Source organism: Phyllostomus hastatus, unplaced genomic scaffold (assembly GCF_019186645.2).
Source record: "Phyllostomus hastatus isolate PE091 unplaced genomic scaffold, TTU_PhHast_1.1 phas_scaffold_114, whole genome shotgun sequence".
Classification (NCBI taxonomy): Eukaryota; Metazoa; Chordata; class Mammalia; order Chiroptera; family Phyllostomidae; genus Phyllostomus; species Phyllostomus hastatus.
In genome coordinates this window covers 4,693,948-4,719,979 of record NW_025334006.1, presented here as the reverse complement: position 1 = coordinate 4,719,979, position 26,032 = coordinate 4,693,948, and the positions used below count along the sequence as shown (strand labels likewise).

The 26,032-nt window shown below is 53.7% G+C and overlaps 1 protein-coding gene across 1 annotated transcript in view; it reads right to left on the bottom strand.

Annotated features, from left to right (window-relative positions):
• The window catches only part of SLC13A4 (solute carrier family 13 member 4), a 39,151-nt gene that overhangs the window by 7,194 nt on the left and 5,925 nt on the right, over positions 1 to 26,032 (bottom strand). Inside the window, exons 2-13 of the mRNA XM_045855673.1 lie at positions 25,841 to 25,969; positions 16,326 to 16,462; positions 14,263 to 14,435; positions 13,799 to 13,853; positions 11,327 to 11,366; positions 10,410 to 10,484; positions 8,531 to 8,715; positions 4,537 to 4,656; positions 3,356 to 3,457; positions 1,821 to 1,922; positions 928 to 1,025; positions 591 to 715 (exon numbers count right to left, since the gene is read on the bottom strand). Coding sequence (XP_045711629.1) covers positions 591 to 715; positions 928 to 1,025; positions 1,821 to 1,922; positions 3,356 to 3,457; positions 4,537 to 4,656; positions 8,531 to 8,715; positions 10,410 to 10,484; positions 11,327 to 11,366; positions 13,799 to 13,853; positions 14,263 to 14,435; positions 16,326 to 16,462; positions 25,841 to 25,969 — 1,341 coding nt within the window. The remainder of the gene's footprint in view (positions 1 to 590; positions 716 to 927; positions 1,026 to 1,820; positions 1,923 to 3,355; positions 3,458 to 4,536; positions 4,657 to 8,530; positions 8,716 to 10,409; positions 10,485 to 11,326; positions 11,367 to 13,798; positions 13,854 to 14,262; positions 14,436 to 16,325; positions 16,463 to 25,840; positions 25,970 to 26,032) is intronic.

Here is a 26,032-nt window from a genome sequence, read left to right as displayed (position 1 = left end):
CCTTCGAAGGTGGTTTTCTGTTTTAGAAAGGGCTAGTACTGTAGGAAATTCAACTGTTTCCCATCAGATCTCCTCCCAAATCCTCCCAAAATCTCATCCCCAAAGACGTCATCCCAAATCCTGCCAATCAGGAAATCGGGGGGTATTTGCATCAGCTTTAGCGTATCTTCTCCAAAGGGGCTCACTATATGCTTACGGACTGACTGAGGGACAGTTTGCTGTGTGCTATTGCGGGGTGTCTCTGGGCCCTTACAGACACATCTGTCACCAACTCCTGTCATCAGCAGAAGGAGATGGCTACAAAATCTAGTAAACCTGCTGTGACAGCGCAAGCCCATCAATGGGGTGTGAGTGCCATGTGCCACACTCTGTGGCACAGCTGATGTGTGACTTTGGTCCCGGCAGCGCTAGCTTAGAAGCGCCAGGAGGACAGCCTAGCTGTTCCTGGCTGCACTGCCTCCCTTCCCAGTGACGTGTGTGAACATTCACCTCTCGGTCAGCTCCTTTGAATCTTCCGGCCCAGAACCGGAACGATGGGCAAGGTAGCTGGAGAAATACCCGGTCAAGAAAGGACAGAGTTCAAGACCTACCTTGCTGCCGGAAGCCAGAGCGTAGCCTCCTCCCACCAGGATGACAATCTCCCAGGGCATGGTCTTCTGGAAGTCCTTCCACGTGATGATGGGCTCCACCCTCGGCGAGGGCTCCTGGTCCTCCCCTGGGTCACAGGTAGACAGGGAGGTGGAGCCAGGTGCACCCTAACGGGTGTGATTTGTGGAGACGGGGCCGAACTAAGGAACTGGATGGTTTGGGAAGCTGCCCTGCTGTGTTTGGGCAGGATCAAAGGGCCTTGGTTGGGGACCTGAAAATTCTGACTTGGGTGTTATGTGACTGGAGCCAGCCCCAGTGTGTCCCCTCAAACTCTCTCACCGTCCTTCTTTTTCCCAAAGCAAGGCTTCTTTGCTGGGATCAGGAAGAGGAGGAAGCCAAGGAAGATGGAGACCGTGGCATCAGTGCGGTAGCCTTTCCTGGCAAAGAGACAAGCAAGCTGGACGGGAGGGTCAGGACGCCCCGGGGCAGCACGGTGTCTTGGGACAGTCTGAACACAGGCCCCTTTGTAGGCCAGCCTGGAGGGGGCGACACCCTTCCTCGCTGCCAGCGTTGCTGGCTGTGCAGCGGTGGATTTCGTGGGCAGTGGTTCACGTCTGGAGGCAGGGCCTGGCCAGGGGAGATGACTCAGTGTGAATTTGTGGGCCCGCGGATCGGGGCGAGTCCTGGAAGGAGTGATGAGTCTCGAAGACGGAGAATAGACAAGGGTGGGCCCTCGCTCCTGCGGGGGTCACACCTCCCTGTGAGTCTTTCCTCAAATGGGAACCTGTGTCGGGGGAGCTTGAGGCCTGTGGCCCTGGCCCCCGGGAGAGGATGCCGGGTCAGGAGAGGAGCCTCCGTTTGCCTTTCCCTCCCTGGGCCTCAGCCGCTCCGTGGCCATAGTCTCTTTACATTTGGTGTTTTACTTTAGGGGCATTTCCCCTTTAAGTCGCCTAGCAACCCAGGGGACAGCTGAGGTCCTAAGAGCCTGAGTCACAAGGCCAAGTTCAGAGAGCTGGAGAAGTGGCTGCCCTGGGTCCCAGCCTGTGACTCAGACCCCACAGACTACCTCTTCTTCCTGAAGCTCCTTTGGAAAGGGGGGACTTTCCTGGGAACAGAGTGTCTTCCTGGTTTCACACCTGTCCCTGAGAATCTGGAGGAAGCACCGGTGGACACAGCCTCCCTGAGAGTTTACGTGACGGGGTTGTTCTTAAGGAGGGGACGCTATCACTTACTTTTCAAAGAAAGAGTCCCAGCCGGGAACGAAGCCGGGCTCCCGGGTGAACCACAGCACGGTCATCAGGATGAAGAAAAACCCGGTCACCATTTCAGGGTAGCTACGAGATGAAACAGGACAATTCCTGGCAGCTGCCACCTGCCTCGTGGTGCTCCCATGTCCCGAGCTCCCGCGCGGGAGGCAGGAAGCAGTTACTGCAGAGCCGCTCCGCACGCGGGCGTGCCGTGGGAGGAAGGCCCAGACCGCGCCAGACGGCGTCACCACACTCACTGGAGACGGTCAGGGGGGGTGCGGGAGGATAACAGCATCACACGGTTACGAGATAATCGGAAATACAGCCCGCAGACACTGCAGGTCCGAGGAGGAATAGCCACAACCTTTTTGAGGCAACCTGACAATAACTCTCAGGGGCCTTCAGTTTGTTTGGTCATTCCTTCTATCTAAGAAAAGAACCAGAAGTGCACTTCGGAGCATTATCCATTTAAAAGCATTTACATGTTTTTAGGGAAACAACCTACGTATCCACTGATATTCCCTGGCCTCGAATACCTTCCGGCAAAGCTGTTTGTTACGATGAGATGCCCCTACTAACGGTGTTTGCACAGCAGTTACCCCCTGGGCACACGCGACAGTCTGATGCCACATGAAACCAGGCAAGCTATGAAACTTCAGTGTGGACGGAGTTTTACCAGAGATACATACAGTTTTGCTCACACACATGGAAAGAAAGGGAAGGGACAGGACATCACGTTAACCATGGTGCAAGGTTGACACTGGGATGCCGGGAATACAAGTCTGTTTTAACTCTGTATTTTTCTGTATTTTCAAAGTGTTTGACAATGAATATGTATTCCTTTTATAAATTGGTTTTTTAAAAAAGACAGCTTGAACTTGTATCCTTTCACCCCAAGTCGAGCATGCCAGTTGCCACAGAAGGAGAAACAGCAGGGAATAGGACCTCCGGCCACTGTGGGGAAGCTCGTAGAAATGGCTCTGAAACAGCTACACTGTGGAATGAATGAACGAATAAAATAAATCAAACAATAAGAAAGAAGGAAGGAAGGACATGGCTGAGGGTCAGTGAGCGGGTTCTCTGACGCTGTGTTTTCAGGTCTGCGTTTGATGCCGCCTGAGGCGCTCAAATACAGCACGAAGCCCCCGGCTCCCTGCGAGTGGCCGCCGGACCTGCGGTGGCCCGTCCTGAGCCACATGGGGAGGCCCGACTTGCCAGAATGCCGCGAGAGTGTGGCTGAGCTGCCTCGCCTTGGTCTCTGTCCCCCGGCCGCCCGTCTGTGACACTGCACCCCCTCACTGCGGCTATACCTGAGCCTGGAATATAGTGAAGGGGAGGGGCGGCCACCCGGAATCTGAGCCAGCCGGACTGTGGCAGGAAACGGCACCTCTGGATGCCTGGATTCATGGTTGTGGGAGACCCCCCAGCTCCAGGGCACGCTGGGAACACGGCTGCTCTGTGCTGGCTGCCAGGCCATGCTCTCTCTCCTGGAGGACAGGAGGCGAGTGGCGGATTCCTACCTGATGGCTCCCAGCTTTTCGTACTCCTCTCGGATCCTCTTCTCTGACAGCTCTTCCCTTTTGGTCTTATTTTTCTTGCTCAGAGAGCAGGTCTCTTTAAAACTGAGAAAGGGGAATGAACAAAAGCATAAAGAAATGCAGGAGACCAAGTATTAAGCAAATGCTACGTGACTGGCTTGCTCTGAACACTTCTCTCCCCCCACAACCATATGGTAGGTGGGCATGCTGCCCCCGAAACCCCACCTACCATATATGACTTTAAATGTCAAGTTCCATAGCCTCCCATCAACCTCCTTCCCCAGCCTTTGGGTTATCCATCTAGTGCTTAATCAACGTGAAGTTACGCCTTGTGGACTTATGCAGGCGTATTCACGTGAGGTCGTTTCTGTATACTTGTGTGATACACGTGTGTGTGTGTGTGTGTGTGTGTGTGTGTGTGTGTGTTTATCTGCCTAGAGTGTTGGTCTTCTATTTGCAACACTGGATGTATAGTAGTGCTCAGCTGTCCTTGCTTTGACAGCAGCCTCTGAGTCACAAAGTACGTGTCAGCTCAGAGAACACTCCCTGACCGATGGGAACATTGAATTCCATGGACTAATAGCAGAACTTCCTATATAATAGTTCTCCCCTTTACGTGCTGGAGGCCTGCAGCCCTGGGCAAATCTGGAGTAGACCTAGGCCAGTGGTTTTGAAGAAGGGGTTTGTCAAGCAGATCGACGTGTGAAATAACATGGCGAGAGGAGCGTCCGGTTACATTGAGGGAAATGAGCATCTTCCATACGACTACCGAATGTGAATCACTCGTGTCTAAGGCACCTTCTCCTTGGAGTCATATTTCCTTAGAAGTTAGTTGAAATTACTCTCGATGCATTGAGAGCAAAGAAACTACACTAAACACTCTTTGATCCAGACTCTCTATAAATCGACAGCTCCTCTAACCAATAAGTTGTGGTTAAGAACGTGGTGTCATGGAGCTCACGGTGAGGTGCACAGCTCACGTGTGTTTTGTGCATTGAGAGCAGACCACACCTGACGTGCCACCTAGTCCACTGTGGTCCACTAGGGGCACCCTCTCAGTCCCTTGGCAGCTCCCTCTCGAGTGGCGGGCACCCTCCAGGGCTTGCGCTGCGACCTTGGGTGACAGGAGGGCCTCTGCCGTGCCGGCAGGGCCCGGGACTCACTTGCAGCCCAGGAACAGCCAGTGCATCCAGAACCAGCTGACCACCAGCATGATGAGGGAGATGGGGAAGCTGAAGAGGAACCAGGTGCCGAAGTTGACCACGTCGGCGGCCGGGTACTGGCTGGAGGGGACAGAACCAGGTCAGCGGTTAGAAAAGGTGTTTTTCCCTGTGGTGTTTTGTGGGGTAACACGCTAAATGCTCCTTGAGGAGACGGCAGGACCAACATGGAGACAGTGATAACAGTATGGTGAAACGCGACCTAGAACTCACTTACTGGACAGTTCATCTGTACAGAGCCAGGCCAGGAATTAGGAAGGGCGCTGAAAAAGGCATCTAAGCAGCCAAAATTGATGTCAGTGAAGTACATATACTTTGCACTCAGGGAAGTTGCTCAGGAGCAGTTTGCTTTTAATTTCTGTAAAGATTCTGATAACTTTACTTATCTGGTGTCCAAGACAACCGAGAATGGAGAGGGCAGCCAGGTATACATTAGGAGTTTTGATTCTGGGATACAAAGCATCAGTGCTGGAGAACTTTGGACTCCAGAGCCTCACGAAGGTTCCAGGTGTTAACTGTGCCCAGTGGAGAACCAGGACTTGGAATCTGCAAACGCTTTATCAGCACTACATCTGCTGCTGCCTCCGGAGGCTGGGGAGGCTGCCCAGGACTCCGCGTTCATCCCGGGTCAGAGCTGTGGTGTGTCCTGGGAAGCCGGGATGTGAGCCCTGACAGCCTAGTGACACCTATGTTTCCTTACCCTGGGGCCCTTCTTGCTGCGGCTGGGCACAGAGCACCTCTGAGGTGGGGGCAGACTGTGCCCCCCTTCTCATGCTAGCACTGCATGGGGAAAAAGAGAAGGGCCAAGAGCAGGCTCCCCACAGAGAGAATGCAACGGAAGCACAGGGTGGAAGTGTGTAATCTCCTGTCATCACTGGGACATCCACTTTTTTGCGCTGTGGCCTGGTCAGGGACCTAGCTTTACTAATACCTGTGTGCCTCTCGGAGAAGTTATGACAGCCTGTGCCCTCCCTAAGGGCCAGCCTGGGCCACTGATAGTGGGCGCTGGGAAGAAGGGCTTTTGGATCGAGACATACTGGTACACCATTCAGTGGCTCACTGCCCGGGGCGGACAGGCCTAAGTCTGTTGTGTCGTTTCTTCTCTGCACGCAGAAGCCCAGGCCCTGGGCCCAGGGAAAGGAATGGACTTTTACAATAGATTAAATAGACTTTTGTGGAGAAATATAAAAGGGCCTAATGCTGTTGATAGCATTTTAACAAGGGAGAATATGCATACTGAGTGTAAGGACTAATTTGTAGGTGTTTGAGATGAACTCTGGGGGTGGTCTGTTCACCAGTGCCAAGAACACACTGTGGCACTTTCAGACCAGTGGGGACCAGGGAGCCCACCTCCCTGTCCCAGAGTCCCCTTGTCCAGGTAAGCCACAGTTGTGACTAAGGGTACCATTCACCGCCCAAGAAGTGGACGAAGGGAATATGAATGGGCCCAACCACAAAGTGACGCAGAAATGAAAGAGCGGAAATCTCAGAGCCCGGGCAGAGTAACAGGGTGGGAGGGGTCCGTGAAGCTCAGATCCTGAGGAGTCAGGTCCTAAACGTTCATCGGTCCTCCCTCCTCCCTCCTCCCTCCTCCCACTCCCTTCTCCTTCCTTCTTCTCTTCCCCTTTCTGCTAACAGGAAAGCTGTGTTTCTCCTCTTGACTACCATCAATTTCTCCACTCTGCCCTGGGTCCCGCCCCTTTTTGTTTTCCCAGTGACACCCCTCTGTCAATTACCCCCCTCTCCCAGCCTTTAATGCCCCTCCCATCTGGGTCCTTCCCATCAGCACTCAGATGTCTTCCATCTTAAAATCCCGTTCTCCACCCTACTTTACTCTCCCTTTATCATCGTCCCAGATCTCTCCTCCCTGCACAGCCGACTCTCCATCTCCTCACCCCCTCTAACCCCTCCACTCACTGAAAGTTGGCTTCTTTTCCAATCACTGGACCAGATTGCTGTTGCCTAGGTCACCAGTAACCTCCATGCCACCACAGCAGGTGGATACAGTGTTGTCCTTGTTTTTGTTGATCATTCATTCAGGCAACTCAAGAATACGGACCACTCCTTCCTCTGTGAAACACTGAATTTTCCTCATTCCTGTCTGATACTGTTTTATTCTCTCGTTCGCAGTCTACTCTCAGTGCCTGAGCTTCACACCTGTGCCCCCTGCCCTCTGTACTCTACATGTTCCCCCTGAGGAATCTCCTCCACCCTCAATGGCTTCCGTTCCCATGTGCACACCGCCAGGACCGACTGCCGTCTCATCTGCGGCGCTCAGTGCAAATTCAAGTGTGGGGCCCCTCATTCAAATATTATTACAAATTTCACCCTGACTGGTGTGGCTCAGTGGATTGGGTGCTGGCCTGCGAACCGAAAGGTTGCCAGTTCGATTCCCAGTCAGGGCACATGTCTGGGTTGCAGGCCAGGTCCCAGTTGGGGGTGTGTGAGAGGCCACTAATCGATGTTTCTCTCACATATCCACATTTCTCTCCTTCTCCTACCTCCCTTTCCCTCACTAAAAATAAATAAATAAAATCTTAAAAAACAATCCCCAACCCTGGCCAGTGTGGCTCAGTTGGTTGGAGCATCATCCTGCATACTGAAAGGCTGCTGTTTCGATTCCTGATCAGGGCACATGACTAGGTTGTGGGTTCAGTCCCTGGTTGGGGCTTGTATGGGAGGCAACCGATCGATGTTTCTCTCTCTCTCTCCCTCTCTCTAAGAAGCAATGAACAAATGTCCTCCAGTGAGGATAAAAAGAAATTTCCAGTTGGTGACAGCGGAGTGTTAGCCAAGCACGGGACCCTTCTGAGAGCGGCGGCCCTGTGACTGTGCTGGTTGCACCCCCAAGGAGACAGCTGCACAGGCCACAGCAAATCTATGCTGTGAGCCTGAAAATTTCTCCTGAGAATCGGAGCTGTCTCTCCCAGCTGGACATGTCAATTTCTACACCAGCATCTCCTCCCCTTTCCCCTCAGGCAGGTCGAGGGCAGGTCTGCCCTCATGGCTGAAGCCACGAGCCCGGCAGTTAGATGTGGCCTCCCCCTCCCTCCTCCTGCCAAGGCCCGCTGGGCCTGCCTCTGGATGTCTCTCAGGGCCACCACTCTCCTCCCCCTGCCACTGTCACCCAGGCCACCGCCCTCTCTCTCTCTCCTGGGCAGCGTCCTGCATTGTCTTCCTGCTGCCTGCCTTCTCTTTCTAATCCATTTTCCATTTTGCACAATACCCCAAATGAGCTTTCAAAACTATACATCTCATCACCTCACACCTCAAGGCTAAAATCCTTCACAGGCTTCTCCTGGCCTTTTGAATGAAGGTTCCTCAGAGCAGGGGTCCCTGACCCCTGGGCCAGGACTGGTGTGGGTCAGAAGCCTGTTAGGGACCAGGTAGCACAGCAGGAGGTGAGCAGCAGGTGAAGCCATTACCACCTGGACCCCCTATCCTGTCCTCCCACCCGGCTTCCCTGCCTCCTTATCCATGAAAAAATTGTCTTCCATGAAACCGGCTCCTGGTGCCAGAAAGCTCGGGGACCGCTGCCTTGGAGGGCCCGGCGAGGTCCTGGGAGAGCCTCCTCGCGCCCTCTCTGTTTCCTCTGTGTGCTCTGCCCTCTTGCCCCGAGCCCTCCTACCCACCGCGGGCTTTGGCCGGGGGCTCTCCCTTCACCTAGTCCACCCCGAAGCACGCTGCAGGTCTCCGACTTGCGCTGCTGCCTCCCGGGGGAGGCCTCCAGGCCGGGTGGCCTCCCCGGGCGGGGCTCTCCCAGCAGACTCCTGCCCTCCTCCGGTCACACTGACCTGTGGTGACCTGATCGTCTCTTTCCCCTCTTGGTACAGAAACCGTTCCGGCCCCATTTTCTACTGTATTCTTAGCACCTCGTCACGCTCCTGGCACATGGTGGGAGCTTAGCAGATATTTGCTGACTAAGTGAACTACTTACTTGTTGAAGTGTTCCAAGAAAATGAGGCTGGTGGAGGTGCCAATGATGGTGGTCAGGCCCCCGATGGTGGCAGCGTAAGAGATGCTCAGAGACAGGCACTTGCAAACCATTTGGTCGTGGTGGGACTTGTACTTCCTGTTGAGCTCCTGGTCCCTGGGGCCGGGTGTCGGGACCGGTGGCTTTTCCTACCAAAGGAAAGTCAGTGACTCTCTCCAACGCAGCTCAGGCTGTCCGGCGCACAGTGCATGAGGAACAGGGGCACCGTGGTGCCGTGGGAAAGGCTTTGACCTTGGGGGGTCCGTGAGACAACCTAGCGGTCCCTCCGGATCGCACTTTCTTCTGTAAAAAGGGGAAAACCCTACTTTCTCTGCCAGACCGTTGTCAAGAGTAGATGAAGTAATACATTTATAAAGCATTAGAACACTTCCTGGCACTGATGAATGATAAACTATTGCTATTTTTGTTGTTGTTAATGTTATTATTGATAGAAACAGCCTGTCCCGTCTGTTACTTGAACTTCAGTAGAACCGGTCACGATGGTCCATCTGCGCGGAGCCGGAATGGCAGCCCCGACTGGGCGGTGACTGAAAAGTCGGCCTCGGGTTCCAGAAGGGGTCTGGCTTTCCCTGGGCAGAGGGCGGAGTGTGTGACTCTGTCCTCCTTTCCTTCCTTACTCGTGTCTCCCCCTTGCCTCCTGGTTTCTCCGCCCCTCCTTCCCCCTCCTCCGTGCACGTCAGCCTCAGCCCGGCTGCGGTCCTCTCAGGCCCTGCTCGGTCCAGAGGAGAGCTGTTCAGGGTCAGAGGTTGCTGACCTCTGGTCTCGAGTGGGAACCACAGAAGCAAGGGTCCCCGTCCCCCTCCAGGCCTGGCCACCCCTCATGAGTCCTCACACGACCAGGAACGGCCTGGCACAAGGGTCAGGCCAGGTCATAGGACGACCATGGGGCAGGGGCCACCTTGCCACCTTTCTCAGAGCCCTTAACTGCTTGCCTGTCTTCCCGGCAGGGCCCAGGGAGGTCTGGAGCTTTCCAAACCTTCCTGAAGGATTCGCTGATCATCAGAGCTGGACGAGACCTCACAGGGTCTCTGGTCCAGTGGTTTGCCACGATCCTTCCTTCCAATGATTTTCTCACACGGCCCCCAATGATATAAAATGTGAATGTGGCAGTGAAGTGGCACGCATCCATGTTCTAACAGAGTGTAGACACACGTGGCCAGGGAGACTTGGATTCGAATCCAGGTGTTCCCCTCACTAGCTTGAGGACTTGGGGACATGATTTCCTCTCTCCTCTTCATTTGAAAATGGGGGTTCAGAATTCCTACCTCACTGAGCCAAAATAAGAGAGAAGATGCTTAGCATCATAGGTGTTTTCATAAACGGTGGTGGTTACTGATGATGATGATGGGTATTAAGTTAAAGGAGATCATTTTGATGAAACACACAAATCTGAATCAAGGTTGTAAGTGACAGTTGCAATTTCATACCAGCTTCGGCATCTAATTTCCTTCTGCATTTTGTTTTGCTGGGAAATACCAGGAAAATCCTATTCTCACAGAGAAACAGTTGCCTGAACATCTCTGGGTATTAAATAAAATATTTGCAATGTCCCTGGAGCACCTTTGAGGGATAGTTTGGACACCTTCTGGTTTGGACCCGTCCTCAGCTTTTATACTTGAAGCCACCGGGACTCAAGAGAATGACTCGTCCCGTCTACAGTGGGGCAGGTGTTGGATCTCAGGCAGGGATGAGGGCAAAGAGCATCTGGTGACAGCTCACTAGCCTGACGCCCTTGCAACTTCAAGACCAGTGCCCCTGGGGAGGCTCCCGGCATCACAGGGTGGGGGGGGGCAAACAGGGTCAGGACGGGCGCTCTGCTTACCTGGGATGGGTGCGGCTTGTCTTGGTGGTTGGCTGTTCTGGCGGGGTTGGCGATGGTGGGCGCACCATTCAGGTTCTGTCGGAACAGAGACCATTACACTGTCAGGAGGAGGGTGTGGTGGTCCTTGAGAAGGACCCCCTTGTCATCATGGGGGCACCCCACGCCCCAGCCCTATGAGGACTGGAGACCAGAGGCCAGGGACAGCCTGCAGGGGACAGCCGCCCCAGCTGTGCCCACCTCCATCTCAGGTCCCGTCCAGCCTGGTGTCAAGCACCGTGTTTGAAGAGGCTTTCGACATTTGGCAGAATATGGCTCTGTCTTTATCACAGAGAGCTTGGCTTTCTGGAACTTCATTCCCTCATGATGAATCCTTCATTTATTTTTATCACAATGTAAAAAATTGCACCACGTAAAAGCCCACAGTTTGGACTGATGCACGAAGAGATGCACAGCAGGCCTTGCAGGAGGGAGAGGCCAGGCCGCAGCGTGCAGGCAGCTTCTCTTCCCTCCAAATGCATCCCTTGTGGTGATGAGGTTTTTGCGAATGGAACACACCCGGAAAGAAATCCTAACAATGAATCTGTGGGTCTTGAAAATCTGGATAGCTGAGTATGGGGTTTCCATGAAAAAAACAAAAAAGCTGTATGTGGCTAAGCCCAGGACTCAGGGCCGGCGTTCAGAACCAGGCAGGCCCCGGCCAGGAGCCTGTCCAGGCCCGGGAGTACCTCCCTGTCCAGGTTCAGGGAGCACCTCCCCGTCCAGGCCCGGGAAATGCCTCTCTGTTCTCCCATCAGGGGGACCCATGGGGCTCTAGGACAGGGTGTCGGGCATCTCTGTCTGTGAGTTATCTTGAGAGACTTTCAAGTATCTCAAAGCACAGGAAAAAACAAAACAAAACACCAACCCCAAGGACATACCTTGTTCTGCATCAGAGAAGTGAAGTCTGTCGTTGAGGTGCTGGAACAAAGCAAAGGAAGTGGGGAAATTAACAGTGGACCGGACTTCATGGGATGGGAACCCTCCCCATACGTCCACGATGGGCAGGTGACCCCCCAGACGCCTTTTTCTAGGCTTCAAGGAAGCCTAATCTCACCATAGTCTTCCCCACCTTCCAGGGACGCTGTGGCGACTCTTGGGGGCAGGCACAGGGCATTTTCTTAGAATCTGACACTGCTGATAACAGCTAGCATGGAGTGTTGGTTAGGTGCCACAGATTCAGTACAGACTTTAGTCCCCAGACATTGTTAATCCTTGATGCAGGCATCACTACCTGCACTTACGGGGTAGAGAACTAGGCAGCGGAGGGTCACTAACGTCCTGGGGGCAGCGGGTGCTGAGAGGTGGTGCTGGGTGGGGACCTGCCTCTGCCTGGGGCCCCACCACTGCCTCTCACTGCCCGACCCCACTGCCTGACTCTGGAGGTCGCTCTCCAGAAGGAGAAACTGCTGAAATGCTTGTTTGAGAGGACAGGCACGGGAGGGCCTGCAGTGCACACAGGGATGGGGGAGAGGCTCTGATCAGCGCCTGCCCCTGCACACCTGTTGGTCCCCAACCTTGGCCTTGAGTAGTGAGGAAGGCCAGCGTTGACCTGTCACTGACGTACACTGAGTAGTACATGGATGTTTCTGGTTTGTCTTAGTTCTGAGAACAGCGGGTGCTGTGACCTCACCCGCTGTGCAGACAAATGAGAGGTGCCGAACCCACATGCAGGACTTGGGGTCCTGTGGTTGCCACTCAGCTCCAGCTTATTTCAGGGAAAGGTAAGGAGTGAGTGGGGCAGTGAAGACGGAGGGCATCGTTCTTTGGAGAAAGTCGTTCACCTTGCAGGAAGGTGATGGAATGTGGCGATGTCCCCTGCACTGCCACCTTCCTTCCCAAATCAGGTGAGAAGGGCAGCTGAGGACACCTCAGACAGCATGGGAGGTGCTCTGCCCGAGAGAGGCACCCTCACGCCAGAGAGTTCTACAGGCAACCTGAGATTTCCCTTTGGAGTTTGGGGACACATATTTTCGTCTGGAAAAGAGCAAAGGCAGGAGGCCAGCGGGCGCTGCCTGGGCAGCTGGTGTGAGGGGGATGCCCCAGCCTGTGCTCTCAGTGCCCGGCAGGCTCGGGGCAGCAGCAGGGCCCACGCAGCAGGTAGCTGGGCTGGACCCGTCTTGAAGAGGCAGAGGCGACCCCAGAAGAAAAGGTGCCTGTGTGCGGGGTGAGCCACCAGCACACGGAACCAAGGGGAGCATGAAGGGTGGTCCAAGGGGGTCTTGCCCCTGTCAGGCCTCAGAGACACTGCCCCTATGACACCTCCGGTCCACACCTTTTTGTCCCTTTATCTTTCCTGCACCCTGGAGAAGGCAGTGCAGCAGAGTGAGTTGGGGGACAGAGGAGAAGAGGAGGTGGAGGAAGAGAGAGAGAGGAACCAACTCTCCCCCACTCACGTTTGCCTCTTGTTCTGCAGACCTGGGCTGAGGGGGCGGGTGTGAGCATGAGAGGGGAAGAGGAGAGGCTTTGGGTGACAGACGGAAATTTTCAGGGGAGTCCGGGCCAGACTGCTGGAGACCTGAACACGGGAGTGTGCTAACGCTGGACAGGAGCCAGAAGGGCCACGGGAGTCGCATGAGGCGTCCTCAGGGCTCGGGGAGGGGCCCTGTCGGGCCTTTCTCCCATCCCCCACGCTGGTTTCACTCAAGCAAGGGGAGCGGGCCGTTTTTGTGAAAAGAGCAAAATGCAAAACTGCACCCCGGCACAAATCCAGCTTTTAACGTGTGACGTTCATCGCCGAGTACCTTGAAGTCCACATTTTGATATCGAATCTCCAGAAGAAACCCGCTGCTAATGGATCCACCTTCCACGAGCATTTGAGACTGTTCCTCCTCTTCTGCTTCCTTCTCCCCATCGTCCCATAGCCCTCTTACCACCGTCCTCTAATCCCCACCCGCCACCTAGTTCTTCTCGGCCATGTCTAGGAAGGCCAGCTCTAGTAAGACCATATCTATAAACTTTTGTGATTCTCTAAGACCCTCCGGTGACATCTATTGTGTGAATCTTTTTCCATTAATAGAATGAACATCTTATTCTCCTAAGAGGGACATCCGTTTAGAGAAATTCAACTTGGTAGATACACAGACCATCATCGATACACCCCTCGGATTCAGTGGTTTTTTTATCTCTCGCCCCATCGCGGCAATACCTTCCGCTGAAGGGAGTTGCCTTGGAGATCTCGGCAGGCGGCTCCCAGGGATGGAGAGGAAATTGGGGCGGGGGCGGGGATGGCGTGGCAAGATGTGAGCGTGGCCCACACGTGCGGAAGAGCCGTTGAGGGCTCGGGTCCCAGCCTTCCCGACCTTGGAGTGGACCTGGGGGGCTCTGCCTGCGAGGAGGGCAGTCATACTCACTCTTCACTGACGAAGATGAGTTCCAGGGATGGCTGGCTACAGTTTACATCGAGACCTACGGTAGCAAAGGAAAGCAGGAGCTGAGACGTGGAGGCCGGTCCGCCCCCCGTAAGGCAGGGCTCCGGGCTGGGGCTGCGTGGGGACAGGGCGTGAGGCTTCTGCTGGGAGCTGGTGCAAGACAACTCCCCGGTCCCCTCGGGACTGCTCTGGGCATGTTCCGCCCTTTGAGCGTTTGGGGAAAGGAGCAGGGGGTGCTGCTGTTAGTAGGGAAGGGAAGGAAGGAAGATCTAGCAATGGTGGGGGGTGGGGGGCCTTGTCTCAGGGAAGCTTCAGGCTACAAGGCCTGGATGGGGCGGGGGGGGGAGGGGAGGGGGAAGGGGAAGCAGCAGTTGAGGCCCAGAGCTGGGCAGGTGCACTGGAGGAGGGCAGAGGGGCCAAGGATGAATGAATTCGGCAAACGGTACTGGTGGGCTCGGCCTCCTCGGGGCTGGAGTCTTGGGCCACCAGCTGCTCGTCCTCGGCGCTGACCAGCTCCTTCAGCACGGCCTCCACGATGGGCATCACCATGGCGGTGGTGGACGTGTTGGACAGCCACATGGACAGCAGCGTGGTGCAGCTCATGAAGCAGAGCAGGAGCCTGGAAGGCAGGGCGGGCCGGGCAGGGCGAGGTGGCAGGGCCAGCGCCGTCCCACTGCCGGTTCACAGGGGGGCTTCCTGGGGCCCCCTGCAAACCCTATGGTGCTGGCCCGGATCACTGTGCCCGGCATTAACCCAGAAAGTCGGGTTTTTAGGTCTCACATTCAGCTTTGTCCTCCCAGGGCTCCGCACCGAGTAAACAGTAAATAAACACTCGTTGAATGAATGACTCACACTTTATGGGCTAGCGGCCTTAAGCCAGAAAAAAGCCCGTAGTTAAGCAAAGACCAGCTTTGGTAGTGGGGTCAGAGGGCACGGACTGACTGATCGCTCTCTCGCTCTGTGGACATTAGCTCGGTGATGACGTGTATGTTTTGCATAGAAAGGAATTCTAGTGTTGCCCTTGCGGCCAGCGGTTTTATGAGTCCCATGACATTCCTTGCTTTGCAGCCATGTCACCGTGCTTACTAGTGGCTGCAACCTGGGGCTCACAGTTCGGCCCATTCCTGTCCCACCGTGAGCCTGCTGAAGTCACAGAAGTGTCCAGGTCACTGAGCACCCTATTTCAGCTCCTATCTTAGAGAGTCCCGGCTTGGAGGAAAGCAGAAGATAACTCCCCAGGCGTTGGTCTTTGACTTTGAACACGCACAGAGTGTGTCTGCGCAGACCTGGCTCTCTTTCCCCTGAGATAAGGCAACCTGAAGGAGCGTGTTTATCACGGTGGGTGGAACCACTGACGTCCCACAACTGGGGGACGCACGCCTATCACGTGGCCCCTGTCCCGGTGGGCGGAAGTCCTGATGGTGTTTTTGTTTAGCTTGCAAGTGACAGGAGTCCGCCTGCCTTGGATCGGCAAGGGCAGAGGACACTGTAGGGGGTGCAAATGGGTGGCCCTTGAGGCAAATGGATACGAGTGGAAACACAGTGGGATTTAGGTTCCTGAAGATAGTACGCAGGGGTTTTAAAGGGCCTCAGAGCCCCAAGGCGACGCAAGGGAATGCCACTGTGGGCCTGGGAGATGGGTGTGAGTGTTACTAGTGAGGGGTGAGCAGCGCCAAATTAAGCTGCAGGTAAGAGGGAGATGGGGACATCCTTTTAAGCAAAACCTGTGTTCATCTAATGACTAATGTTGCAAATTAACCCCACAGTGTTTGTTTAGACCCCAAAGGGGTTGTTTGACTCCCAAAGCAGTCACGGCACTTTGCATAAAACACAGCGAGAGATCGCTGCGCCCTAGAAGGAGGTGAAAGCTTCTCCAAAGGGAAGGGGCAGGGCAACCCAGCGGAGCAGGGGCAGGGTTAAGCCTGGACGGTCAGTGCTGACTTTCCTGCATATTCCCCCGAGGCTGTGACCCCGTTCCCAGACTGGACTTCTTGACAGCAGAGAGAGACGAGGAGGCTGCTGAGAATGGGCGGGGCAAGGCAGGTGCCGGGTCAACTGTGACACACTGACAGGCTTGGGTCTGGTCAGGGGCGACAGAAACTTGGGGTGCATGGGAGGGAACCCCTGCATCTCCTTAGATGACAAAGGAGAAGCCACCATTTCCCGTCCAGCCTGTTCCCTGACGTACCAGAAAAAGGCAGAGAAACAACCTATGTTGGTGCGTCTTGTTTTACCTGATAAACCCCTCCTTGTTTGGTAACCTGCTGCCCTTGCTGTCTGGGTTGCCCGGTAAGTTATTTAGATTGTGACAGTAAGTGACACCAGAGTCACACACTCCAATCTCGACTCCATGGTTACATGTCCTGTCGTTGGAGGGGCAGGTGGGATCCCCGTGGCCCTGGCGTGTCATCCCATCCCCTCTGGTAGAGACACAACCCTAAGTGGATGTGCCCCGGTAGCCCACTGTACAGGTGGCCCACTACGGCTGGACACCCCAAGTGCCACTTACATGCCCGGCTTGGCTCCGGCCATCATGACCATGCGCAGAGCAATGCGCTTGTGCAGGTTCCACTTCTCCACCGCGGCTGCCACGCAGATGACACCCACCAGCAGCAGCGTGGTGTTCTTGAAGTACTCCGCCGCCACCTGCAGGGGGCAGCATGGTCACCCCCCACCCCGCTCAGGGTCGCCCCCTCACCTGCCACGGTAGGGAGCATGGGACAGACCAGACAAAACCCGTTCTCGAGCAAAGACCGGCACACAAGGAGCAGGGGGTGAGGGTTATTAAAATGGCCAACTGCTATATACATTAACATTTTTTGAAAATTTACATACGCACACACACACTATCTTGGGCAATCAGTATACTAAGAACTTACAAAGATGATTTCTTTTAATCCTGGCAATAACTGCATGAGGTCAATAATCTTCTTCACTTTTTTAGATATAAAAACTCTATGAATATGATTCCAAAGAATAAACATACTTGTAATTTTATCTTAGTCCTTAAAAATTATTTAAGTAGCCCTGGCTGGTGTGGCTCAGTGGATGGTGCACTGGCCTGTGAACCAAAGGGTCGCCGGTTCAATTCCCAGTCAGGGCACACGCCTGGGTTGCAGGCCAGGTCCTCAGCAGGGGGTGTGTGAGAGGCAGCCACACATTGATGTTTCTCTCCCTCTCTTTCTCCCTCCCTTCCCCTCTCTAAACATAAATAAAATCTTTAAAAATTATTTAAGTAGCCCTGGGTTTGCCCCCCAAGTCTCATTTTTCTTTAGCTTTTTAGGAATCTATGTTTATTTTCATTAGAAAATCCATACATGCTCATTACAGAAAACTTCAAAATATAGAAATTTAAAGATAAAATGACCCTGAATCCTAGTACTCTTAATATGTTGGTATATGTTCTTCCATTTTTAAAACATCTGTGCTGGCACATCATTGGGTTTGTACACTATGTACAGTCTGGTAGCTCACTCTTCCTTTCCATTTTACAGTACACTCTGATCATTTTCTTATGAGATTTAAATTTACTGGGAAAATTCATGTTAATGGTGGCATAACGCGCCATAAAATTTATTCGGCCGTTTGCTCTATGTTGAATATTTAGGGTTTTTTTTTTCCTACTACAAATCCTTAAATTGTTAACCTCACATAATTGTGCTTGTTTCCTTAGGCTAGAACTCTTTATAACTAGCTTTAATTCTTAAAATTTAAATAACTCTAAATAATCCAAAGTTCCAGAGAGTTCCAAAATGATGATAATACAAAGACTGCCCGCACACTACCTGTGTACATAATTGTTTTTTTCCCCTAAACCATTTGAGGGTAAGTTACATACATTTTGGCCGTTTACCCCTGGATACTTCAGGGGTAAAGGGCGCTTTATATTATGTGTATGTCGCCAAAGAAGAGGGATTTTTTTCCTACACAACCACCGCCCCAGTCATCAACCCCTCCCACTTTTTAGTGATGAGGAAACTGAGACCTAGGCCTGTTTGGGGTCCAAGGGCCAGCTCTGCGTAGGTCTCTGCTCTGATGGAACGCTCCCTTCTCCTCCCTGCTGGTCTGTGCTGGTCGGGCTCCGCAGCCCAGGTCAGGCCGGTGCCCTCCAGGACACTCCCTGGCGACTAGCCAGCCTGTCTGACTCCAGAACATTCCCTGAGGGCACCATTAATTCCACCCACCGCAGAGCACTCCAGGCAGTGCTCGACTTGTTGCTTCATGCTTGTGCTCTTTGCTTTTCTGTGTGAACTTCTCTTGTCCATTAAATTTAGACCATGTTTCTTTCTATGTCACGTTTGTTTCTGTATCTCTTAACACCTGGTAGAATAACAGGGCAAATGTAGATGCTCCCTAAGTATTTGTCAGACGTGAGAATTGTTCCCAACTGTGGGACCGTGACAGAGGTTGAGAGGAGAAGATATACAAAAAAGTTTAACTTTTCCTTTGGAAACCCTCTTCCAGGGAGAAAACAAGAATGTTTTTAACGGTAGGCAAACTCAACATTGACAGAAGAGGAAGAGTATAGTGAGATTCCACCGTGTTTGAAGTGAACGATACTCATACAGTCACTCGGTTACACACAGATCATCGAAGGGACAAAGGTCGTGACAGACCCATGTGGGGAGGATGCAGGGAGGGGATGCGGGGACGGAAGAGGGCAAAAGCCTCGTCTGCCCTCATGGGGAGTCCACTAATAATGTCTGAAAGTGAGAACTCAAGAATTAAAATCAGAACGCAGACAGGAATGTGGAGCTTAATGCCAGAAGACACAGTTAAAACACTTAAAAGCTACTGACCCAGGGTGGGAGAGGTGGACCTGGGGGAGGGGCGTGCAGCCGGGAGGGCGGGGAAGGAGACTGCTGGTTTTCCATTGTGAGCGGTTCAGTGTCGTCTGACCTTTACACGCTGCTCGGGCCACTTTGATAACATAACAGTCAAAATAAAGGCAGCCGGCGCCCATTGCCCCTTCCCTCCCTGGTCCCAGTGATTCTGCTGTGTCTGCCTGACGAGTTCTGCCCTCTCTGTGACCATTGCCTGGAGGAAGAGCCCTCTGCTCTGGTCAACCTAGTCCATGTCCTCACCCCCAGTCTTCACTAATGCTGTCCCTGTGCTCCCAGAGGGCAGAGAACGCCACCAGACGGGCGGGTCCCATCGGCAGAGATGCTGCCCCCTAGCGGGAGGTGGGAGCCTGCAGGGGAGGGCCAGCGCTGAGCTGGGGGACCTAGGACCGCGCTCACTGCACCCTCCCCTCACCTTCCCAGGATATCTAGGAGGTAGCTTTTGTGGTGGAATCAGTGTTTCTAGTTCCTCTGTCTACCAAGGAGGGAAGTCCTGGCACTGGCTCCAAAATAAATACTTGGAGCTTTTGGAGCCAGGACAAGCTGTTTAGCAGGATGTGCTGTTTTCTTATTTTGTTTGGAGGGCTCGTGTCTGCTCATGTGCCCTCCCCTGCCCCTGTAAGTGATGCCACGTGCTTGGGCGACGAGCCTGGGCGTCGTCTGTGATTAGGAAGTAACGCAGGCAAGTTGTAAAGAATGGGGCCTCTGCAGTCAGCCAGGACTTGGCTGTGTGACCCGGGCGGGCTGTTCGACCTCTCTGGGCTTCATTTCTTTCATCTAAACACAAATGAGGCCCTGCCTGGTGTGGCTCAGGGAGGGCAGGGGGAGGACATCCTCCTGAAAAGAAAAGGGAAAGGTCGTCAGCTGGATTCCTGGTCAGGTCACATGCCTGGGTTTCGGGCCAGGTCCTGGTCGGGGGCGTGTGAGAGGCCACCGATCCGTGTTTCGCTCCCACAGCGATGTTTCTCTGCCTCTCTGTCTCTCTCCCTTCTCCTCCCTCTAAAAATAAGTAAAACCAGTAAAAAGTAAAAATAAATGAGGATTATGTGCGCTTCTACCTCTTGTGAAGCTGTTGTAAAGATGAAATGGCACATGCATGCCAGCAGGCAGCCACCGTGTTGACCACCGGGGTCCCTGGAGGTGCTCCCCGACACTAAGTGGGGCCACACAAAGGGGGCCTCGTTAGCACGCAGAGTGGGCCCAGGCACAAGGCTGCCTTTTCGCTTTGATAATTAAAATCCCTTCCAGTAATGGTGTTTGTTAGCCGTCTAACCTACTGAGTTTCTTTTACAATGAAACCCCTCAGGAGCACCGGAGTTCTAGGATTCTTGAGGATTATCTTAATCGTTTTCTAAAACGTGTTGCATTTAGAACTCACGTTCTCACTAAGCCTTCATTCCCGCCCCCCTCACTATCTAATTTACCAGATTAATATTCTGTGAGTTGGTAAACGCCACAATGAAGCTTGTTAGAATTATTTGCCCAGAGAAAATAGATTTTAAAATGAATGCTCCTCCCATGAGCAGAATGCATGGGTTTTGTGACATTGGCGTGGGTGGTTTTATGGCCGTTTCTGCTTTTCTGCTCTGCGGTTTTTCTCAGTGTGCCAAGTCACTGGGTTTGGAGAGCAGAGGTGTTTCTGGGCTGTGTTGTAGAAGGGCTGGGCTCAGTGAGGCTGCTTTGAAAAGGTGGAGCCAAGTATAGCAATTGAGAGCTTGGGTTCCAGCCCAGGCCGGGTAGCTTAGTGAGTTGGAACATCACCTTGTACACCAAAAGGTTGTGGGTTCGATTCCTGGTCAGGGCACATACTTAGGTTGCAGTTTCAATCCCTGGAGGGGGCACATACAAAAAGCAACTGATTGATATTTCTCACATCAGTCTCTCTCTCTCTAATATTGATAAAAAAAATACCTATTTTTCAGACCATAACACGCACCTAGGTTTTAGAGGAGGAAAATAGGAAAAAAATTTTTGAAGTAAAAATGTGGTAAAATATTTAAAAACACCAATAACATAATATTTCACCAATGTAAATGTAAACAGAACTCAACGGCAGCATTAACAACCATTATTCCTCCCAAACTGGGGTGGGGGAGGAGCATCTTGTAGTCTGAAAAATACGGTATCCTCAGGTGAAGGTTGAAAAAACAAAGAGGTTGGGTTCTAACCTCAAGCTGCCTGGCTGAAGTGGTTGCTTTACTGGTGACACGTCTGATCAGCTGGATGAGCTGTGTGTTGTTGGGCAAACTGCTGCCTCCTTGTGACCTGTCACTCTGTTTGCAGTGGTGACCAGTGACGCACAGCTCATCAAATCCGTCAAGGCACGGGCCTTCGGTGAGCTCACGCCGGTGGGCTCTTCGAGCAGTGCCTGGCATGCAGGAAGTGCTCGGTGCACGCTCATTATAATCAGAAGGAAGCAGGAAAAGACTACAGGCTTCCAGGTGAGATCAAGGGCGAGGAATCGGGTGCTCCAGCACGATCAAATGGGGGAGTAAGGGAAAGAAATGAAATAAGGAGCCACGTGGAGCTAAAAGACAAAGATTCCTCCGGATTTTAAGTGAAGGGCAAGTGCATTGCCAGGGCACTCTGGCCCAGCCCGGACTGAGCGGCACACGGACAGATGGACAGACGTCTGGTGAACGAAGTCCGTTTTCTCACCCATCCATTGTTAGTGAATCGCCGGTGGCATCGCTTAGTGACGGGCTTTCAAGAGCCCTCCTTTCTTTGGACACAATTATGGATTGTGCTCTAGATAGGTTTTTAATTTTTTTACAGTTTTTTAAAAGGGGGAAGGGGAGTTGTGGCTCTATTCCTTGAAGTTCAAGGAGAACGGGAGTCTAGCTGTTAACCTCAGATTCACACTCAGAATTGTCTCAGGTCCTCACGACTCCCCCTGAGGCAGGAATTCCTATCATCCTCAGTTTTCAGACGCGTGAATGGCAGTTTAGAGAGGTTACACGACTTGCTCAAGACCGGTTAATTAGTGGCAAGACTGATTCCAGCTTGGCGCCCCCTGCTCCCACTGTGGACCCCAACCCTGTCCGCACGGCCATTCTGCTTGCTCCTGCTGGGGGCGGCGAGGTGTGGGGTCTGACTGTTTCCATGCCCCGACTCGGGCATCTGGTGGCATTGGGCAGGTCCCCTCAAAAGTGCGGCCACCAGCACCCTGCTGCTGGCCTCACAGACCCAGGCTCTCCTTGCAGGTCCCCAGCCCTCAGAGGCCCTGCAGTGGCCTCTGGCAATGGACCTGTGTGGAGGGTTTTGTGGTTCACCCGAACAACTTCGCAGTGAAACCCTGTAGACCCCAGGAGGGGGTGCCTGGACGGTTCCCTGTCATTACCGGAGCCCTGCTCTCGGTCATTCCTGCCGGTGCCCCAGCCACACAGCCCAGAGTGCCTGGCTCTCAGCCTGGCCCGGGGGCATACCCCTCTTCTGGGCCAGGGTGTGTGGGCTCCTCCGGATCACTGGGTCACCTGCTTGGAGGGCAGAGGCTTTCGAATCCCACTCACTGCCTGTGGGAAGGGCCCTAGCGGCCTGGGCTCCGTCCCCTGTTTGAGTGGGCCTTCCTCTCCCATCCATGGTATGCACTGGGTCTTCTAACATTTGCACTATAGAAAACGTTTCATTAAAATATTTCTTTGCACATGGTAACTTAGAGAAGTCTCAAGCAGAGAGCCCAGATGGATGCTGACTGGGCCCAGCCCCGGCGTGGCTGGGAGTGCTGACATAAAGAGCCCCCGGCTCTTTTGGGGACTGTCTGAGCTGCCCGGTGGGGGACACTGGGCCGGGCTCTGGGCCCAGAGGCCAAGGGCGGCTCATTGTCAGGGAGCAGGCCTACCCACAGAAACACGAGCGTGGCCTCGGAAGGCTGCGGGTTCTAGAGGTGCCTGCTCAGTCCCCATGTGAGGCCTGGGTGTGGGGCTCAGCTCTGGGCTGTGCCTGGAGGGCTGTGGGTGATGGGCAGCCTGGATTCACTGAGGCAGGAGGCCAGGCCCAGAGGCTCAGCCTACATCCCCCGAGCCTATAGGCAGAGCGGGCAGCCTGCAGGGTGCGGCGAGGCCGGGAAGATCGGGAACAAAGAGGGAAGCAGATTCATGCCACAGGACTCACCCAGCACTGGGCTGCGGCGGCTGCTTCGTTATCCCAGCCAGAGCTGCCTCTCTGCCTCTCTCCACGTGGCAGGAGCTGGGATCTGAGCAAGGCTTGCTGGGGGGCCTGCAAGGGAGGGCCACTGGGGGGGAGGTGCGTGCGTCTGTGTGCACACGTGCCTGTGCACTGGGGTGGGCCGGTGTGGGGGTGGGATGGAGATAGAGAGCAGAGGTAACCACTCCCAGAAGCAGTCCTGACCCTGGGCGTGCTGGGGACTGTCCCAAGCTCCAGCGTTCAAACCGTGCTGTCGGCTCCCCCAGAGAGCCCTTCAGCCCCCTCCTCTATGCCAGTCTCCCTTCAACAGTAACTCTGAGCTGGCTTGACTGACACGGGGACTGGCCCAGGCTACGGCAACACATCAGAAAGGCTTAGAGAACTTCAGAAGCAGACAGAATGACAGCAGTGAGAGTCACATGGAGGCAAAACAAAACAAAACAAAAACCTAAAAACTAAAATACGGGTCCGAGCTCTGCATACCAGTGGAGGGAGGTACTGGCTGGACGCCCACAAGAAGATCACGGAATCCTAAAGTCCAAGGGCCCTTAGCGTCCAACCCTCTGCCGACACACAAAGCCCACTCTCGCCTCCCTGACACGGTCGCCTGGCTACACGTGGAGGATGGGAACACGCGGAGCCCCTTCCACAGGGCGGGTCTCCCTTACGGCACTTTGGGCCTTTGGTTCTGGTTTGACCCGTGAGCCTGGTGTGAAGAGCTGTAGGGGCCAGAAGTCACCCCGCCCCTCGAGTTTTCTCTTTCCTCATGCGAATCCTGTTCTAAGTGGTTCGTGTCTTGGCCACCTACCCCTGAATGAGCTCCTTATCCAGAACCAGATGCTCTGGACACATGTGTTTATCAATTCAGCACATTTTAGGACACTGTGGCCAGTAGGGAAGAGCAAAGTTCTGGGATCATATAATCCTGGTTCAAGTTTCACTATGCACAGCTGTGCAACCTCCAGTAAGTTACCTAACCTCTCTGAGCTTCTGTTTCCTTCTCTGTAAAGTGCAGGTAAAAATAACAGCCACTTTAGAGAGACTCGGCGACCGAATGCATGTCAAAGGCCTCCCACAGTGCCTGGCCTGTGGGAAATGCCAGAGATTTTGGCAGCCACGTGGCACTGAGAGAAGACTCTTGCTGAGTTCGTGCGCCCCTGAGAGCCAGGGTCCTTTTCATGTGCCCCGCTGACATGTATCCTTATTCAGCTTCATTTCGTGAGCTCGGGTTCACTGTCTCATCTGTCAGCACTGATTCTGTCGCCGTACAGTAGCTAGACCACCCATCGCTGAGTCATCTGCAAATCCAATAACATGCCTTTTCTATTTTCATTTGGGCTCTCTCTCCAGTCTGACGCCAATATGTTACTCAAGACTCTTTAGGTTCAGCTGTCCAACCAGCATTCAAGTTGCTCAACTGTGCTATCGTCCGGCCCACATTGGCTCCCCTGGTTGAGAACTTTTTTTTCCCCCTGGAAATTGTGAAGGCTCCAAAGGAAAAGTTAATCTCTGTTCAGCGACTTCTGTTTAAAAGACCAGGGAAATTAGAAAGCCTTTGAGAAAGGCTTTAATCAAAAAATGGTCAACATGAAGTCTGGGTACTTGACAGAATGAATTTTATTTATCTACAACATTCCTTCATGGGGAATTATGTAAATCCTCTGCAATGCCAGAAAATGAGGCATTCTCGCCTAGGGTCTGCTGTGTTTTTCCACGTGCTTTATGCTTTCTCCCTGCCAGAATAGGAACTTCTCAAGGTCAGGCGTCATTTCCATAGGCTCACATCTTTTCCCAGCTCCCGAGTTCTGCACAGGGAAGGCCGTCTAAGCTTTGCGCTCAACAAACTCTTACTACCTGGGGACCAACAAGTCACCATAAAAGGGACCCCGTGCAGGCACGCAACGAGCTGACAGTGGGAAACTCAGAAGTGTCAGCGATGAGATCTAAGAGGGCAGAAATGACATGTTTCACTTTTGTCACCCTCGGGTATCAGTACATCCTATATTGCACGTGGTTGGCACAAAACTCAGAAAATACTTTTCTGAATGTTGAGTGAATAACATGAGAGACAAAAGCCAGAGTCCCAGGGTCACACTGACCCCTTTATTCCCGTGCCTGACTCCGTGTGGAGAGTACACTATGGACACACCATCCAGAGACGTTGCAGTCGAGAAGCATCAACTGAGGGCCCACAGGCCATAGGTGTTATACATCCTGGAGGGCGGGAATCTTGGTGCAGAGGGAACATGTCTGCAGAAAGTTGACATCCGGTGCATCTCATGTACCATTTAAAGGCTAAAGGGAGCCACACTTGTAGCCAAGGGCTTTGGAAAGGCCTCACCGAAGAGGGTGATGGGTAGGGTTCTAAAGGTTGAAGGAGTTGGAGAGAACTTTCCAAGGTGGGACAAGGGCCTGAGTCACAGCAAGGGGCTGTGTGACAAGGGGTGGCCCGTCTGGAATGGGGCTTCCTGGTGACGCCCAGGCTGGCTCTCCCCGATAACCATGGCACACGCTGGTGCGGGGAGGGGGTGGTGGCTGGCGCCTGCGGCTCAGCGTTAACGGGCTCAAAATGAGCTGTAACCCGTGTCCTCTCTCTTGTTGGTGCTGTCTTTGGGTCTGAGTTTGAAGTCCAATTAAACACTCTGTTTGGCCTAAACTGCTCCCTGTAACCCAGTTGCCCCTTTACCAGACAGGTGGCGTAGGAGTTTTCACCCCAAACAATAAAACGTGCCCTCTGGCTCCCCCAGTGCTGCCCTTCTCCAGCCCCAGCAGTAACAACGACTAACTTCCTTTTCTCCTCTCAAAGCCACGTTCCCTCGCAAACCACTGCGAGGGGCCATTGAGGGAGATGAGGTCAAGGGTAGAGGGAGAGGAACGCAGGGTCTGGAGCAGCCGGTGCAAAGGCCCAGTGCTCAGGGGTGGTTCCGGAGGATGAAGGAGCCTTCCCCTAAGGTGCTTTGTGCATCTCCCTTCCCCTCGGACCCCCTCTCGCTGGCCTGGCATTGAGCTGAGCAGGGGGCTGGTCCGCAAGGGGCCTCACCTCGCTGGATCGGAGGACTCCGAAGAACGGGTAGAGGAAGGCGGGCACCAGAGCCGCAGCTCCGAGAGGCACTGCCTCGGACACCCAGTACACAGCGGTCACGATCAGCACGTAAGCACATGCCGCCTCCTGGAAGGGGACGAGAGGGGGCGGTTAGTCACAGGGGTGGCCACTGGCACTGAGAATGCAGAC